At 38.4% G+C, this 19,336-nt stretch overlaps 1 protein-coding gene across 1 annotated transcript; it reads right to left on the bottom strand.

Annotated features, from left to right (window-relative positions):
• Positions 1-1,957: 1,957 nt before the first annotated feature.
• LOC127029112 (protein fem-1 homolog C-like) lies at positions 1,958-18,842 on the bottom strand. Its single transcript, XM_050914757.1, has 2 exons — positions 18,299-18,842; positions 1,958-3,322 (listed from the first exon to the last, which is right to left on the bottom strand). The coding sequence occupies exons 1-2, from the start codon at positions 18,840-18,842 to the stop codon at positions 2,013-2,015; spliced, it is 1,854 nt and encodes a 617-aa protein (XP_050770714.1). The 3' UTR covers positions 1,958-2,012.
• Between the last annotated feature and the right edge of the window lie 494 nt (positions 18,843-19,336).

Raw genomic sequence — 19,336 nt, 5'->3', positions numbered from 1 at the left:
TTACCACCTAGCACCCATCTCTGCGCAGACATGAAATAAACAAATATCTCAGCTCTGTGTGTTAATCGGCTTTTTTGCACACCGGGTGAAAGAATCCTGATTTTTGGGACAACAATGGGAAAAACAGGTGAAAGTTGTTTCAAAATAAGAGTTTGAAAGTGGCAATATACAAACAGCACTACTTTCAACATATCTTTGTTTAAAAGTATCCCAATATTTTCCCCAAGAATGGCTAAGCTTGTTGGCTCCACACTGTACACTAAGAGAAAACCTGAAACAGCTGAGAAGCAAGGATGAACTTTTTTTATATATATACTCTTAAGACATTCTTCATCAACTTAATTCACAAAAGAAAACTACTCCAACATCAAATTTAAAAAAAACTCTCCTAAATAATTTTTTTCCTTTATCTACTTAATTTGGCTTTTAAATATCTCTATCACCAACAAAAGCCTAAATCAACTTGTTGAGTTTCTGGAGCAAGAAACCCATTTACTGCCCATCACTGAAATGAAACATCAGGTCAACAATATCCAATATGCTAGAATACTAAATTTGCAGGTAAACTGTATTCTACTCAACACAAATTAATTTCACTTAGACATTTGCAGGGCTAATGTGCCATAATAAATTCTACTATTAATCAATAGTAAAGTGCTGAATTATATTAAATACCTGAATCTCACTCTCCTTTATGAAATTCTTTTATAGATTTCTTATCAAGTCAAAAGAGCCCTTTCTGTTGTAAAAGTTAAGCTATTATGCAAATATTATAAAAATAGGTAAGTTTAATTAGGAGCTATATATACACAACAGAACTTCTGCTTTTTCTTTAAGTACAGCTGACAGATAATAGAGATGGAAAAAACATGCATTTATAAAGATATTTAAAATGAAGAAGAGGAGACTGCTATAGAATTTCTATTACTCTGGCATACAGCCATTTACTATGTTATAATGATACTGATGATGCCTATATTTCTGGACTGATAAGCATCACACCACCAACGTGCTTTAGTTTCTTTTGTAGCTAAAGAAGTTGATTTGTAAAATTAAACTATGGCATACATTTCATCTATTACTCATTAGAGCGTATCATTAAGTTTGAGGTTCAACTTTGAACAAACTTTACATCTAGTCACATAACCAACACAAGCAAGACATTAGTGCAAAAGGGAAGCTGTCAGTTGTACATGATGAGGACTCTTCCCCTAACTGCATGATGTGAGAGAACGATTATCAGATTAAACATTCAAGTGGATTACCATGAGAACAAGAAAGATTTTCTTCCAAATTTAGCACAGATTTCCAGAGGATCAAGAGGAAAGCAACCTCAGTTACAGCTAGAATAAAAAAGTTTAACCCCAGTTCAGAAAGGTGATATGTAGCTCCAAAATTTGTCATGCTATGAAAGCAGCATTCTCAAAAAGAGCTCCAAACAAAACTGCAAATCAAAATGGGCATTTAAGTTGAAATTGGCCAACTGCTGCATAGAAATATGTTCACACACAACAGTCACATTTAAGTCAGTGCATAGAGAAGATAAAAAGCACTTATGGTAGTTGCAAATGTTAACAAGTCTATACAACTTGCACAGTTTAACAAGTCCATAGAAAAAGAATAGAGTAAGAGTAGAAATGCTCAAGCAAAACCAAAAAAGATAACCCTCCAACTGTATAAAATCCACACAACAGTTGTAGTAAAAAGACATCAGTGGAAAATATTCAACTCAGTCCTAAACACCCAACAGGCAAATAAGACCAGAATAGACAAGCCTTTGGCAAACAATTTTAAGAGTCTAAATATGGCACTACATTTCTAAATAATCCACAAAATATATGGCATATTCAAATATCGGTTAACCAACTCTGCAGATGCGATGCTAACAACGCTTTAGCCAATGAGAGCAAGATGGAGCAAACTAAGGGAATACTGATATATCACAACAGTGCTCAAGAAAAACATTGTCACCAAGTCATGCTTCAACAACAGCACTCTGGGACTGCACACTATTATCTATGGAGCAAAACAAATTTCTCTAGTTTTTCAGGGATGTGCCCTGCATAACATATGTTATGATTCACTATAACACGAGCAGCAAGACACTGCAACGTAGTATGATTTATAGGCTGGATTAAGTTTTTTGCTATTTTCTTCTCATCCAGCAAATCACTAGCAGTTTGTTTATGTGAGTTTGTGGCATCAAAGTGTGAACCTGACTTGATAAGAAAATTCATGATGCCTGGATGGTTGTTCAGTGCAGCAATATGTAAAGGACTGTTGTTATCAGAGTCTCTGACATTTATATTAGCACCACATTCCACCAGGATAGCAGTAACTTGTAGAGAGGGGAATTTACAAACTGGGTAGCGACCCACACATGTAGTATTCTTGTCAACAGCAAGGTGAAGAGGACTGAAGTTATTCTTCCCTCTAGGCTGAAGCTTAAGAAACTTGTAAATAGTCTGTTTCTTAAAATGTTCCTGTTCTGAGCTGCAAGGTACTTTTTCCAACAAGCAAATTAAATGCAAAATGATAGAAAGGGCTTTGTTCAGCTGTATTGGATCAGGAGGGCACTGGATTTGTTTCATGGCCCGCTCTATTTCGAGAACACTTTTGCACAGTATACCCATGAGATCATCAAATGTAACAGTAGTGCCTAGCAGGCCTTTTGCCCTGTCCTGCAGCATGAAGGAGAAGAGTTCAGCAAATGATAGTAAACTGCTGGCTGTCATAGGGCTCAGTGGATCTAGATTGCTCTGCTGCATGTCCAAAGCATATTTCCATAAGTTGATGCATCGCTTAAAGTTTCCAGAGTCTGCATAGACAGCACCTCTATATCTAATATAGTAGGATGTATCTGGGTGAGAAGGACCAAGAATACGTTCTCTAATTAATAGTGCTTGCATTCTCATCTCATCAGGGTCTGCAATAAGGTTTTCTAGCTCTTCCGAGCTGTTTACCTCTTTAGCATAATCATAGGCCATAATTAGTGTTTGTGGCACAGGTTTGTTCAGGATACTAGTCCTATCACTGTATCTCATTTCCATAGCTCGCTTCCAGTATTTCAAAGCACCAAGCAGATCTCTCTTTTTGTCCACGAATGTTGCTCCTAGAAGTTCCAGAGCATTTATACATTCTATCTTACTAGTCTGTTCATGTTGGGTCAGAAAGTCCACAATATTTGTGTGGCCTGTCACACTGGCTGACAGAAGGGGAGTCATTCCATAGCCATCCTTTTCCATCTTAGCACAATACTTGAGAAGCATCTTCATGATCTCTAAACTTCCAGATTCTGCACAGTCATGTAATGCAGTGTTTCCTAGCAAAAGAAGAAAAACAGTTACATAAATCATAATCAAATTATAGTCCAAATATCACCACACTAATAGTTAAAAAAATAAAAATAAAATCTGTTTTGACATCTACAGACTATGAAAGGCTTAAATGACAAGTTAAAACATTCAAGACCTGATTAAAACATCAAGGCTACCAGGCAGTTATACAAATCAAAATGCTTGACATTATTACCCAAAAGAATTAAACAGATTTTAAGGACATTTATGTCTCATTATTCAAAACTTAAACCAGAATTCTCTACTACATGAGCAATTTTGTATCTGCTTTCAAGTATAAAACAGAAACCTAAGCTTGCCATCTGAAGTGGTTATATTTTCCCTTCTTCCCTTGTCAAATTTCCTTCCTTCCTCCCTATCTCCATCCACGATAAAAAAAAAAAAAAACTGTATAAAAATTAAAGCTGTGCTAACTCAACATTGGCCTTGCTCACCTCTACACTGTACTTCTTCCTCTCTCTTTCATCCAAAGCCTTTGATTAAAGTGTTCCAAGGTAATAATTGTACACAAAGGCAAATACAACTCATCACAACAGGCCCTTCATCTCAGCTGGGGCCTCAGAGACTGCCAGAATATTCCGAAGGACCTGCTTATTTTGTCAAGCCTATGTATACACACAAACTATTCTTAGTACTTTATTAGGTCTTTATCCTGAAGTCCCACATTAACTCCTCTGCTCAGGATTCCCAAAAGCAAAAAAAAAAAACAACAAAAGAAACCAAACAATGCCTTCAACACACAACATGCAACCGTTTGTCTTATAAGTCTTATCATTTACATTAAGATTATTTCTCATTAAGAGAACGTGCAATGTCATGCTAAAGGCATTCAGGTGGCACTCACACTGTGGTGAAATTTCCAGCAAGCACTAGTGCCACCTGACTGAAAAACATATTTGCAGCAAATTAAAAAGAAAACATTGGACACCACAGTTAAATATTTAACTACTATGCTTCAAGTAGAAGAAAGTTTTGCTTAAGATCATATATGAGTATTTCACTGGGGTAGACAGGAAGATGGATGACCAATAACTCCCCCCCTCCCCCCCAACATAATAAAGCCTCTTGTGTGGTTGATTGCTTTTAAAACTACACAATTTAAACCTAGCTTCTTTTTCATATATACTATAGATTCAGGCATACCAACTTTTCAGCCTCCCACTACATTAACATGAAAATAATTAACAGCACACCCATGTAGTAATCCCACCCCCCAATTAAAATGTCTTATACCACTAGCCTTGCAAATTCTGGTTTACTGGCCATCAGTTCATCAGTATCTGTTACACCATCAGCAAGTTTCCACATTCTCAAGTGAGACCTCCTTTTCCAAGGATTCTGTACATTCATAGTCATCTGATTTGGCTTTTAAAAAGTTCAGAGAAAAAGTTTCCTAAAACTTCCTCATTTGCATTTTTGGCAGGCTTTTTTCTATGCCAAGATGACACTGATTTGCAGTGGGCTTTGCTGTTGTATTTCTAGATCTATAACAGAACTGAAGTAGGTAAGGAAACAAAGCAGTAGTCTTGAAATCTTCAGCTGATGTTTGGGAAAAGTGCATTTTTGTAGGTATATAACCTCCTGATCTCAACAGCTTAGATTTACCTTCATACATTTTCTTAATGTACTCCCCCCCTCCCCCAGGCTCTGATCTCTAGAACGTGCAGTTCACTCTAATATAAAGAGTGTTTAGCCAGTAAAACTCAAATCAGTCCCTAAAGCATGCCTGAGATTTGTCTTAAAAGCTGAACACTTGTCCTGGTTTCACCTGGGATAGAGTTAACTCTCTTCCTAGTAGCTGGTACAGTGCTGGGTTTTGGATTTAGTGTGAGAATGATGTTGATAACACTCTGATGGTTTAGTTGTTGCTAAGTAGTGCTTATCTTAAGCCAAGGACTTTTCAGTTTCCCATGCTCTGCCAGCAAGCAGGTGTGCAAGAAGCTGGGAGGGGGCATAGCCAGGACAGCTGACCCAAACTAGCCAAAGGGATATTCCATACCATGGAACATCATGCCCAGTATATAAACAGGGGGGAGCTGGCCGGGAGGGGCGGATTGCTGCTCGGTCATTGGTCAGTGGGCGGTGAGCAATTGCATTGTGCATCACTGGGTTTTTTTTTTTCCTCCCCCCCCCCTTTTTTTTTTGTTATATTCCTTTTCATTACTATTATTATATTTCATTATTACTATTGTTAGTATTATATTTTACTTTAGGTATTAAACTGTTCTTATCTCAACCCACGAGTTTTACCTTCTTTCCCGATTCTCCTCCCCACCCCACGGGGCGGGGGGGGGGGGGGGGGGAATGGGGAGTGAGGGAGCATCTGTGTGGTGCTTGGCTGCTGACTGGGGTTAAACCATGACAACGCTGCATTGAAATAAACTGAAAATAAGATGGAGGTAAAGGCTTTCCATTAACAAATTCTTTCTGCCCAGAATGTATTGTTCATGCTGTCTTAAATAGGTTAAATTCAAATGCAAAAATATTTGAAGTTGGTACATGTATATATCTATCTACAAGAAAAAAGAAAAGACTCTTAGCTGTTAAATACATTTCAGAAATAGAAATTTTGTTCCTCGTTTTCATTCCAATTATAAGAATCTGAATTAAGTTTATGTAAATAATCTTGGTATCTTCTAGCTTTTGACTTCACAGCATTCTTATTTCCTTTTTAATGAGAAGCTTGGTAAGGGGATATGAAGTCAAAGTTTGAAGAAAAAAAAAGCAAAATTCAGAAATATCTGGTGAAACCATGATGACTGTCCTCTAAATTCAATACCTACTTGTCACCAGCAGAACCAGATGCTTTAGATCCACAATGCAAACCTCTATCCTATCTTTTGAGTTAGATTATCAAGTAGTAGCTTGCTTTTATCTTCTGTAGATAAACCACTAGGATGAGAACAAGCGTATCCAAGAGTTTTGCGAGTTTTAGTATACAGAAGGATGTAGAAACTCAAGGTCTATTTAGATGAAAGTGTTCTAATGTGCACAGAACATTTTACCTCTGTTCCCCTGCTAGTATTCCAACCATCCCCTCCTCACTTTCTCTTCTAATCTTTCACTTCCTGAAACTTTACATGTAAATTAATCTGCTGCTTCTTTCTCAAACTTGCTTGTGGACCATCAGAAGAAGAATTGACAGCACATTTCAAGACTTGCTTATCGCTCTCAATTCCAGTAACCAGAAAGACAGTAGTAAGGAGGAACAGTAGTTATTCAAGACAAACCAAGTCTCAAAACAAGCACCTTTAAATTCCTAAAATGGAAAGAGATCAAAAGCAGACAAATATATAAAACCAGCTTGCCAATACACAGACACATTATAAAAGTCATCTTGCTGTGCTGGAGAAAGTCTAGTTAAAACTTAACTATAGCTGTCAAACCAGAAGTAAATACTGACTGGCTCCTCAGGCCATCTGTACTTCTGGAACACTCAGTGATGAAGCCAAAACCAGATCCATCTGGGTGTAGGCTGAGCCACCAGTTAATGTAGCCAGTTTAGGGTGTATTCAAGTCCATACTACCTCACTCACAGCAAAGCTCCAAAACACTAGAAAGATCTTTTGGAGAGTGCCAATTCCAATGCCAATCTAGACATGGCCTGGAATGAAAAAGGTTCAGAACTACAAGTGTTTGCACCAATGTATGTCAGAATCTTGTGTTAGCTGGGCAAACTTAACATTTAAATTTCAAAATATTAGTGTACATAGTTTAAGTTATATTTGAGGTGTTAGTTGACTTAAAAAAAATAAAAAACCCTCTCAAAAATGTTTTATTACAGACCATACTGTACTTTTTAAAATACTAGAGTCATCCTTAGGTCACAACTATTTCATCTTTACATGTTATCATTCACAATCCTTTATTTTCTACCTTAAAGTCAATATTTTTAAGATATTAGAAGAGTCATAACATAAAAGCATAATAAAGACAAACAAATCAAAATGCACAAGTAACACCAAAGTTCTTACAATTGCTTCACAACTATAGATATACATCTTGCTAGCTTTGACAATAGGATCAATGGCAGCTATTCATATTACACACTGTAGATCCATCAGCACATAATGTTGCCTTTTACACTCTCTTATCAGTTGCCAGACATGTATGCTATGACACATTGATAGTGCAAAAATTCACACAAATTAAGCTTAGCCATTGTCTGCATAAATTCAGGTACAAACCAACAGTTCATATGTCATTAATTTACAATGCAGCTATGCAGAACACGTGGAAATATTCCTAAACCACCAAGGATTTTCAGTACTCTCTCTACCTGGATCTCCTTCATTAAAAGATTTGGGGTTTTTATTAGTATTATAATTATTTACTCAAACAGTGGTTACTAACAGCATATCAGAAGTAGGGTAATTTTTTAGCTACTTATATTGTAGTAGGCCTTGGAGACCACAATTATTTCAAGCAATGCACAAACTAATAAAGGAAAGCGATCACCACTAATTTTTAGTGGCTGCACCTCACTTCAGTTTGACTGGATGGAACAGCAGCAGGAAGGAAATATTATAAGAATACAAGCTTCCATAAACTAAAAGTGGACATGGGCAGATAGATGGATATAGAGCTGGCAACTTAAACAAAAAAAACCCCACCACCCAAACAAGACACACACATAAAACCCAACCTTAAGAAATAACAAGAATTTCAGCCATCTACCTAGCAATTATCAAGTGTTAAATTTGAGGAAGAATTTAAGAGCACATGGCAGTTAGCCTTGATATCTAACTCAAGGTCTATGTTCCACATTACCCATAAATTCAACTGTTCAAATATAAGGATGGCAAATCAACTATTATCCACTTCAAAAATACTATATTGTCTATAGTGACAGGAATAAACAGTGCCTGAACACTATCTATGCAATTCTGCAGTTAAGTCAATCCAATTTTCATAACAAATTATTTCTTTAGTAAGAAATTAAAGTCAACATTATATCTACTGCTGTATTAAAGAGGAAATAGGCTGAAAAGAAGCAAACGCCCTTTGAAAGTCATTCTCTTTGATAAGCAGCTAAGAGAAACACATACAGAGATGTTGGTCAAATTTTTTAAGCATTCTTTAAGTTAAGGATGATTATTTCAAAGCAGACTTCATTAAATTTTCTTAATTCATTTCTAATTCTTAAGTGATCTGCTGGAATTTGATCACATGTAGTAGCTAGCTAATATTACAACATGAAAAACTTCTCATTCTTGCACAAGAACAAAATTGGACTGGAAATATTATGCTAGTCATAGCACTTCTCTGCTAGAGAAGGTACTGAAGTTCAGTTTCACATAGCATCACACACAAAATATCTACAAATTGCAGTGCAGAGCATTATGTAATATCATCCAAAAAAAGAAAAAAACAAAACAAAACAAACCAGACACAGAACACTTTTGGAACAAGGCCTTTATTCACAAGGGAAAAAAGTGTGTTTGGAATTTTTTTAATTTTTTTTCTCGTTTTTTCCAAAATGAATCTTGGCAAGCAGACAAGACAAAAAACTCAGAAGAGAACAAATCTGTCAGATTCCTTGATGTTTACTGCAAGGGAAGATTAATTATTTTTCATGTATACTAAACCACACTGGTCATATAGCAAAGAATGTGCATCCATATAATCCCCCTACTTCTGGGTCTGCCAAGTCTGTAAAGAAATCCCCCCCCCCGGTTTGAGTATTATGCTTTTCAGTCTCCCACATAAATGATAACACTGAAATAGTGCTAGTCCTTGATATAGTACTACTTACTATATGTATAACCTTGATAAAGTACTCATAGAGACTGAGGTCTGTATACTTCTAAACTTTCCAAAATGAGCAAGTAAACTGAACAAGCCTCATCCTCCACATTATTTTACAAAGCCATTATAATCAAATACTGCACCATAGCTAATGGTATTTAAGAACAACAAGACTTCAAATCATAGCATTATTTTGCATTTTCAAAATACATGATTCTCTCTAACTTTTATGGTAGTATGGAGTACAATAGACAACAAAAAATAGGGTTTCCAACCAAACGTTCCTGTGCAGATCTCAAGAGATACCTAAATGAATGCTGCCTAATCCAGCAGTTCTTAAATTTTCTAATACTTAGAAGGGGGAAAAATTAGTCTTTTGGCTAGCAGATGTGTCTGTTAATAACTGAAGGGAGACAGAGGTAGTAAAGACCATCAGTGAAACCCAGGAATATCATCTTGATGAGAAAGAGACCACATTCCAAGCAACTCCGCAATGGAAAGAGTTACAAGCCACATTCAGAAAAAAATCTGCCTTTCAAGTAATTATTTTTGGAAAAAGAGTCCTTATTCCCTGCGCCATTATGTACACACCATCCTGGCTATCAGGGCTTGTGTACTTTATCTATAGTTTAACTTCTTAATTGCAGAAAGGAAAGGAATGAAGCTCCATTATTAGAGCAGGTCTGATGGAGAAGGGATAAAGCATAATGCAAAGTATCAAAACATGCATTGCAATTTCTCAAAGTGCAAGATCCAAGTATTCTGTCTGGAGTTAGACTAGAGGTATAACATCCCTTTAAAATGGTTTGCATGCAAAATATCTCTGTTGCAGAAATTAAATTAATTTTAAATAGAAAATCCAATTCCAACAAACACAGCCCCAGGTAGATCACCAACAAAGCCCAAATCCATAATTTTGAGGCCCAGCAAAGACTGCTATTGTTGTCCCAAAAATCAGGATTCTTTCACCCGGTGTGCAAAAAAGCCGATTAACACACAGAGTCAAGATATTTGTTTATTTCATGTCTGCACAGAGATGGGTGCTAGGTGGTAACTCCACAAAGCTAGCACACCTGGTTAACACACGGTAAAGCATTTTATACATGTCGAGCAACAGTTATCAGTACTTTTACAGTTTCGCTGAGTTACCCTCCTTCCTATTGGTTCTCGCAAGCCTCATCTCCACTTAAAGTCGCAGCATCCTCCTTGTTTACTGCGCATGTTCTGTGAGGAAGGGGCTTCTGTTGGTAGGGGGCTCTCCCTACCTGAGGGCGGGTTTTCTAGTATGCTAATCAGGATATTTCACTCACAGTTCAAGTAGCTCTTTGGTTGCCCCTGTGCTTATCTTGGTATTTCTTTACTCAGCTGACTTATGGTGTCACCTTGTTTCTCTTCTCAAGGTTGCACCTCGTTAACTAAGTAGCATCCTTTGTTTTTGTTTCTTGCATATCTCCAACAATTCCCCCCTTTGAGACTTAGATAAATAGATCGTATTTAAAATAAGTCTCACTTAGATCTTTTCATTCTAAGATTTCCATCTCTGGGAGGCTTCAGAATTTTCCAAAACTGCTCATAGGTTCCTTCCCATTGACATGTGTCTTGTCGGAATTTTTTCCTGTCCTTTATAAGGAAGTTTGAGGAATTTATCTCCCTCTGTCATGAGCGTGCATACCCTGGGTGACTGCATTAGAGCAATTTGCTTCATCATGAGTCAAACCTTAAAATACAATATGATTATAAGCAGTAAACACAAACACGTTAGTGATAACAAGATCACAACAGGGTGTAGCTGTGGCAGGTGCACCTGCCCCGATAAAGGCTGAAATTTCTCAACCGTGGGAAGGAAAGAGTTAAACTAGAAGCCGCGGTTTGGGGTCAAGCCAGCCAGCCGGCCACGTACACACAGTATCCCAAGCCAGCGCCCCAGCTACCCGAGCCCGCCAAAAACACCTCAACCAGTGAAACCCCTCGGTTGAGAGAAGTTTCTAGACCACTGACCATATATGACCATGAGCCCCGATCCGACCTAGGGTATAAATGGAGCCCCGCCAGAGGGCACATTGAGCCAGTCCTCCTCGGAGCAGCAGGTCTGCAGTCGGGGACTCTCCCCGTGGGTTGGGACGCCGCCCACGGAAACTCCTGCAGGTTGAGAGCCTCACCTTATCGGTCAGTGACTGCGCATTTTGAGTCATCATTCTAAGCTTAGATTTGGTTACAGTTAGTGTAGTACTAGTTCCCAACTGACATCCTGAACCTGTAACAAGTTGTGTTCGTCGCAGTGTTATGACCTAATATTCCTGTTTCATCCAGCCATTATACCTCAATACAACATAACATTCCTGTTGAATTTGACCGTTACACATTGATAGCAATAAAGAAAACTGACTTTCAAAATACATTGCATTCCGTCTAGTGTTTCTGCGACAGTAGCATGAGATTAAGAATGCCTGTTGCCTCTTTTAGTTCTACTTTAATCGGACTCACGTTTTTTGCTTTACCTGGGTTTTTAGAAGCCCATACCAGGGGAATTACCACATTTAATACAGCATCCGGAATATTATCTTCGGATTCTTCCAATGTTTCATCTGTCAGCAAGCAGATCTGAGCTCTCCAGGCGGGATATGGAGCTGTACAGCATTCTCAGAAAAGGTTACTTGTGCATTTAGTTTGCATAGTAAATCTCGTTCCAATAAAGGTAGGGGGCATTCTGGCATGTATAGAAACTCATGAATTAATTTAGCTCCCCCAATTGTGCATTCCATTGGTTGTAAAAATGGCCTTAATGTTCTTTTTCCCTTTGCCCCAACAATAGGTATAGTTACTTTATTTAGAGGTCCTTTACAACTGGTGACTACTGAATGAGTAGCCCCACTGTCAGTTAAAAAAAAAAAATCTATGGTCTCGTTCCCCAGCTTAACTGGAACCAGGGGATCAGCTAGGGAGACTTTAATGTTCTCCCCTGGTCCCCTTCGTTCATTGTCTGAATCTTCTAACATAAGATGATTAGCATTTTCTGCATGATCCCGTTCCTTTGGCCCCTTTCGTTTCAGGCATTCATTCTTCCAATGTCCCTCCTGTTTACAGACCGCACACTGATTTAGCCCCAAAGGGGTTCAGTTTTGCGGACCTCTTCCCTGCATTATTCCACAGCATCCTCCTCTTCCTTTACCTCTTCCTCTACCCTTCCCTTCGACATCATTTCCATTTATTGCCACTGCCAGCAAAGATGCTTGCAACTTTATTTTGTTCTGTTTTTCTTTTCTTTCTCTCTCATCTCGATTGTTATAAACTTTATACACTATCTCTATCAATTGTGAGATCGACATTCCCCCAGCTCCATCAACTTTCTGCAACTTTCTCCTTATATCCTGAGTCGACTACCCAATAAACAACATATATTGGACATCCTCTGATTTGCCTCATCATCCGGATTCAAGTCCGTCCATTTTCTAGCTACCTCACATAGCCTTTCGTAAAAGGCTGATGGATTTTCCTCCGGACCCTGCCTTACCTCATAAAGCTTAGACACATTCTTCGGTCTAGGCACTCCATGCTGAACCCCATATAGTATCAGCTGCTGATACTGCTTCAGTTGAGCCCTTGTTTCCCCCCCCATTAGGATCCCATTCTGGGTCCCTTTTAGTAGGTAGGAACTCCTCAAAATCTTCTTGCCTGTTTCTCCTTCCCCCTTCTTCCCTGGCCCTTTCAATCACCATTCTCTTTTCCTCTGCCGCAAAGAATGTATTTAGCAGAGCCTGTATATCTCCCCAGTTGGGATTATGGGTTAACATTATAGCTTCTAATAGTTGATGTACTCCCTCAGGGTTTCCCCTATAGGATCCAACAGATTGTTTCCAATTTAACAGGTCAGAGGTAGTGAATGGAACATGTACAAAAACCAGCAGTCCTTCCGGTCCCACTGCTTGTCTCAGGGGAGCCTGTACAACTGGTTGAGTGTGCCCTCTAGTCCGGCTGGAAATGGGGCTAAAGTTATCATTGCCCGATTGTAAATTAGGATCGATTGGCAATTGTCCAGCACTGCTTTTGTATAGTGGTGGGGCTGTCGGGACTAACAGTTGCACATCCTCCTGCTCTTCTGCCCCTGCAATCTTTCTATCATCACAGCCTATGCAACAACTGCTCTCCTTTTTCTCAGAAGCTGTATACATCACTAGGTCAGTCTTTAGCTTACATTTTCCCCACATATCAGATTTTCTATACAAAGTCATAAAGACATCAACATAAGGTACTTCGTCCCATTTCCCCATCCAACGGCAAAACAACATCAATTGTAATATAGCATTATAGTTTACCAATCCATTTTCTGGCCAGACCTCATCATCACCCAATTTTATAATTCGGCCACCATTGATTACAGTATCTTTTCATTTTATCTTTAGTCATCGGATCTCCCCCAAACTTATTCCAATTTTTCAAAATACACCCCAAAGGGCTACAGGGAGGAATCGTGGATTGGCTTGATCCCATTTTAACCGAATTACCTATTTGCCAGCTTTGACTCCCTTGGTCAGTAATTTCCACTCTGACCCCCTTGGTCATTATGCGCACTCGGCTCTGATGCCCCTGGTCAATTAAGGCAACCTTTGCCAAGCGTCTACATGCGACTTTACCCTTAACCTTCCGTGGGAGTCGTTGAATTTGTAATTAAATTTTATACTCACCAATCCAAGGATTCATTCCCCTTTCACCCTGATACAAATATCTCTGGTCGGCGTTGCACCTTTGAGTCGCTTGTCGCCCCAACTTCGGAGAGAATCCGGAGGAGTCCCCGATCAATAGGTCGGTGTGCGCTGGAGCTATGTCCGGTCTGGTCCGCTGTTGGGGACGACAAGACAATCCGGGCAAGGCCTTATGGCCATCCCATCTGGGGTGCCAAAATGTTGTCCCAAAAATCAGGATTCTTTCACCTGGTGTGCAAAAAAGCCAATTAACACAGAGTCAAGATATTTGTTTATTTCATGTCTGCACAGAGATGGGTGCTAGGTGGTAACTCCACAAAGCTAGCACACCTGGTTAACACACGGTAAAGCATTTTATACCTTTCGAGCAACAGTTATCAGTACTTTTACAGTTTCGCTGAGTTACCCTCCTTCCTATTGGTTCTCGCTAGCCTCATCTCCACTTAAAGTCGCAGCGTCCTCTTTTTTTACTGCGCATGTTCTGTGAGGAAAGGGTTTCTGTTGGTAGGGGGCTCTCCCTACCCGAGGGCGGGTTTCTAGTATGCTAATTAGGATAGTTCACTCACAGTTCAAGTAGCTCTTTGGTTGCCCTTGTGCTTATCTTAGTATTTCTTTACCCAGCTGACTTATGGTGTCATCTTGTTTCTCTTCTCAAGGTCGCACCTCGTTAACTAAGTAGCATCCTTTGTTTTTGTTTCTCTCATATCTCCAACACTATCACTTCAATTACAAGAGCAAGCATCTCCCCCGCCCCCACACACCACACAAACACTGACTAGCCAAAAGAAGACTGCACAGAAACACATCAGCAAAACACTGATCAGGACTCCAGAAGTCTATTAACGCTGTAAGGGAGCACTATCCTTTAACTACAGATCGTTGGCAGGCTTCACAATGCAGCAGAATAGAAAACTGCATGCAGCCAAAATGCAGAATGTTCCTCCTGATCCAAGCACATGGGTAGGTGGTCTATACCTCAGAGTTTAGTTCTAGGGTTGTTCTTCCTCCTCATAAAAAAACCCTCAGGTTTCCGCTACTACAGTATTATCCATACTATTCCTTATTTTAAGAGCAACATAAAAAAAAAATATTTTTAACAACAAAAACACACCACTAATTTGCTGTTTGAGACCTCTGTTTCATACCAGTGAAATATATCAAGCCCTGTTAGTTTTAACCTGCAGCTTCTCAAACCAGGAGTAATGTACTGGAAAAGCCTCTGAATTAGGAAGACAATGCCAAAGTAACTCACATTGGAAGCACTGCTTTAACTACTTTCTGCTTTTCTAAAAAAAGTCTTTAATTCTACAGGTATCTGATATTTTCCACAATTCTAAAAGAAAAAAAGAAGAATTTTCTTATCCTGTTTATCACTTTTTTTTCCTCACTTGCACTGTTCATGTGACAAAGTATTAAGAAAATCCTTTGTTTCCATTTCTGTGGCTTATATGTTCTTCATAAAAGTTTGGGGAAACTGTACAAGTCAGATCTGTAAAACAGTGGCAAGAACAGAGACAACTAAACGCTCATATTTCGAATTCAAAACTATTGACCATCTTTTGCAGTATAGCACTTGTCTAACCCCAAACATCTTGTTACCTCCTCCTTCACCATCATCTCCTGTTAGATGGTGCTAGACCTATACTTTACCTCAGTGTAGTATCCTACCTGAATCACTCAGAAATCATATCCTAGCTGTACTTTTGCACTTCCACAACTCTCCTTCCAAAACAACTGCATTCTGAATTTTAGTAGTCCAAAACACAGTTGCTGGATTATGTCTGTATTTTAGAAGCAGGACTTAATTGCATGTTTTTAAACTACTCTTTTATACCCCTGCCTCAATTGTCATCCCGGCTTTTAGATCTCTGAACTTACCTATTTTGTCATCTCCAAGTATTTGGATTTTTTCCCTGGAACTGTCAACACTTGAAAACATATTTTCACATTTTTCCCAGCTCTAGAATTCTCCCCATTTTTTAAATGTGAATAAAGTCCTATCTTACAATAAGAAAATCTACTGGAAAAGCCTGAGAGGTCGAGTAATTTTACCCTCTCACTCTTTCCCTGGTTTCAAGAATACCTGGAAGAGAACCTCTAGTAATCTCCCATAACAGCATTTTTCTAAACATAGTAAAGTTACATTAGTTTTGTTCTTCTAAGAAGCTTTATATTTTAAAATGCAGCAAAATTGACAGTAGCTAAAGCTTTTGCATCTTTCACAGAGCAGTAGGCTTCTCCATGAATGGCCCAGAAAGGGGTCTAGTTTAGATACAAGGATAGCAACAACTTTAACTACTCGAGCAGAGCACTCTAAGTTCTCTTCATCTCCCTACCACAAGCACCCCTACTCTCTGTCAAGAGTTGTTAGACAACAGGGAGGAGCAGAAACTGAAAGCAATAGACAGAGACTTTGAGGTGGAATATGACAATGTAGAATGAATCCTATTGGAAACATTAATTTTGAAATTAATAGCTAGTGAGCATTCTTGCAAAACAAAGTTCAGAAGGTTAGTTGTTGAGCCTCAGCCACTGCAACACCCATACTGTTGTAATATTTAAGCTACCAGTTTTGCTCAGTTCTTCTGCCTTTCCACAGCTGACTTTCAGGGTTTATAGCACTTTCTTTCTCTCTTCCTTTAGCTTGTCACTGCTTATTTAATAACTTCAGAGACCAGACTGCTTCATGATGCCAAAAAGGTATGCTCATGCCATGTCGGAGGGGAGCATTTGTTTCCAAACACAAAAAGGCAGTCCATACTTGACCAATAGATATATGTACACACATGCATTTGTACACACTGTAGTCCAAAAGATAAAATGAATTTTTATGAGCTAAAACATATCCAATCCAACATTTTTTTTATTATTAAAAAATAAGGATCAGTTAATACCTTAGGAAGTTTTGCTCATGTGCCTAAGTTGTAAGTCACACAAACTGAAGGAAGCAGAGAGAGGAAGGAATTAAGATAATAAAAAAACCTGAGAGCAGTGAGAAAATCCTCAGGAGTGCACAGCTGCCGTTCAGTCATTTAAACAATAAATAAAAATAAAATTAATGCACTAAAGTGAATAATAAGGATGAGTAAATTAAAGCCTACTCCACTGACACAAAACTGAGGAATAAGAGATCCATAGATTTTTTCCTGTTACATCAGATATTTAGCAGCTCTGCTCTGTTCATACCTACCATAAAGGGACGAGTTTTAAACTAAAAATAATGTATATTTTATATTTAGCTTGTTATTCCAAGAACCCAGTCTAGAAACATGACATTTTTATCCTATCACAAGTCCATGATTCATAGGCAACCTTAAATCCTTACAAAGAAAGATTTATTTTGCTCTGCCCACCTCTACGACAAATTTTTAGTTTAGCTTTCTTTATATTAAACCCACATAACTCCATGACTTGCAGAAAGAGAGGCATATTTAACTGAACAGTTTTTTCAAAGAGATTACTCTCATATTTGGCATTTAACAATATTGTGCAGTAAGCTAGGCACTACAGGTTTTTCTGTCAAAATATACTTGAAGTATATTATACTGTTAAAATTTTAATTAGCCAGAAAAGGGCAACTGAAGTATTATGCTACAGAAAGATTTGTTAGCAAATTTATTTATTAATAAACATTATTAAAAAATAAGCTGCTGAGGAGACACAATCCTGGCTCAATGAGCTAAAAAGTTAACCATAACCTGCAATAATCAATATGCTTTTTAGGCCAATATCATATTCACATACAAGTTTGAGATGTAACAAAAGCCAGCAATTAGAATAAGAGGTCCACATAAATATGATCACAGCAAAAAGGACATAAGTCTTCACTTTGAACAATGTGTCAGGATAATTGTAAACAGAGGCAAACAGATGTTCTTCATGATCTGTGCACCACTGGAAGGCTTTCTGTTGTGATCACAGTCACATGAAGCTTCATTTCCTTAATTCTAAAACACATTTTTGTTTACTAACATTGAAAAAAGGTCCAAAAGGATTCAAGAATTTGAGGGAGAGGAGGAGTAAAGAACAAAGTGATTATTCATTTCCAATGTAGAAAAGAATTCTTCTCCTTTATGCATCTTTCCCTATTCTAGTCTTAGTGGCACAGGCAAATTTTACGTACAGCATATTTGGTTTGTTAAGAAACAGTATGAAAAACATCCTAAATTTTACACAATATATGCTCATATATTTATTACTACACAAACCTGCTACAAATAGGAGTTCTCAGCAAAAGTCAATTAGCTTTTTGCACATGCATAAATGCAAAGTCTTTAGATTAAAATGCATCAATTTAGATTTACATTTTATAGCCAGTATTAAATGAGTATGCTGAAAAAACTTGTAAAAACATAGCTAAATACACTTCATCTCTTACTGGAAAAAACATTCACATTATGAGACTAGAGGAATATTTTTGGATGTCAGTCTCCTAAAGAACACAAGTAACTTCACCCCTATTTACTACAAGGAAAAATGAAACGATGAACTTACCTTTAACACTTTTTCTGTTAACATCAGCCCCTTTTTCAAGTAAATACTGAGCAATTTCTTTGTGGCCTTTGTAACATGAGATCATCAAGCATGTATGCCCATGACGGTTTGATACTTCCAAGTCTGCTTTGTGCTCCACAAGATATTTTACTATTTCCAGGTGACCATCAAAACAGGCAGCTCTAAGTGGAGTTGAATTTGTTAGAGTTGTGTTGTTGACAGATGCACCATGACCTAACAGACACTGAACCACCTTCAAGTGGCCAGCAGCTGATGCTGCCCATAATGGCGGAGCTCCCTCAATGGTCTCACCATCAAAATTAACCGAACCACCAATTTCTATAGAAGCAGAGCAATAGTCCAACAAGTATTCCACCATGTCAACATGCCCATAACGGGCTGCCATCAAAAGTGGTGTGGCACCATTGGTTTTTTCTGACATTAGTAAGGCCACCTCTTCTCTGGTTTTGCTTGCCAGTAACTTAGAAAGGAGCCGCAGCTTGCCATCACGAGCTGCATTGAACACTGCTGTCTTTAGATCCATTTAGTCTGTACCTCTATTTCTTGAAGGATACACACCTGCCTTTTTTCAGAGTCACAAACAAAAGCTTATTAGAAACACACAGCCCAAACAGAGCATCCTCAACTTTTTCTCAGATCAGGCAGATAGGACAACATGGAGACTCTGAACGAGGTCCTGACAAAGCACAGGCTTCACTTGATAACTCTGCAAAAGAAAAGAATTCTGAATGTTTTTACCTTCTACTTCTCAAATAAGTATATAAAGTTACATTTTTCTACAGCTATACTCAAACAAACCACTGGTTGTGGTGCACCAACATCCAGCTGCCTTCCATGGGACTTCCCTGGACTGCACAGTGCCCCTTAAGGAAAGATGTTGAGCAGGAAGTCGGATCCTAGCAGTGCGCTATCCATATCATTTGCAGGAAAACACTTTCCCCTCACAACATAACAAACCATACACTTGTATCAACTTCTGCTTTTAAGCACAGCCTAAGCAAAGAACCATTAGCCCCC

Source organism: Gymnogyps californianus, unplaced genomic scaffold, assembly GCF_018139145.2.
Source record: "Gymnogyps californianus isolate 813 unplaced genomic scaffold, ASM1813914v2 HiC_scaffold_76, whole genome shotgun sequence".
NCBI classification, from domain to species: domain Eukaryota; kingdom Metazoa; phylum Chordata; class Aves; order Accipitriformes; family Cathartidae; genus Gymnogyps; species Gymnogyps californianus.
Note: the sequence above shows the minus strand (reverse complement) of the source record. Positions and strands in the feature narration are given on the sequence as shown.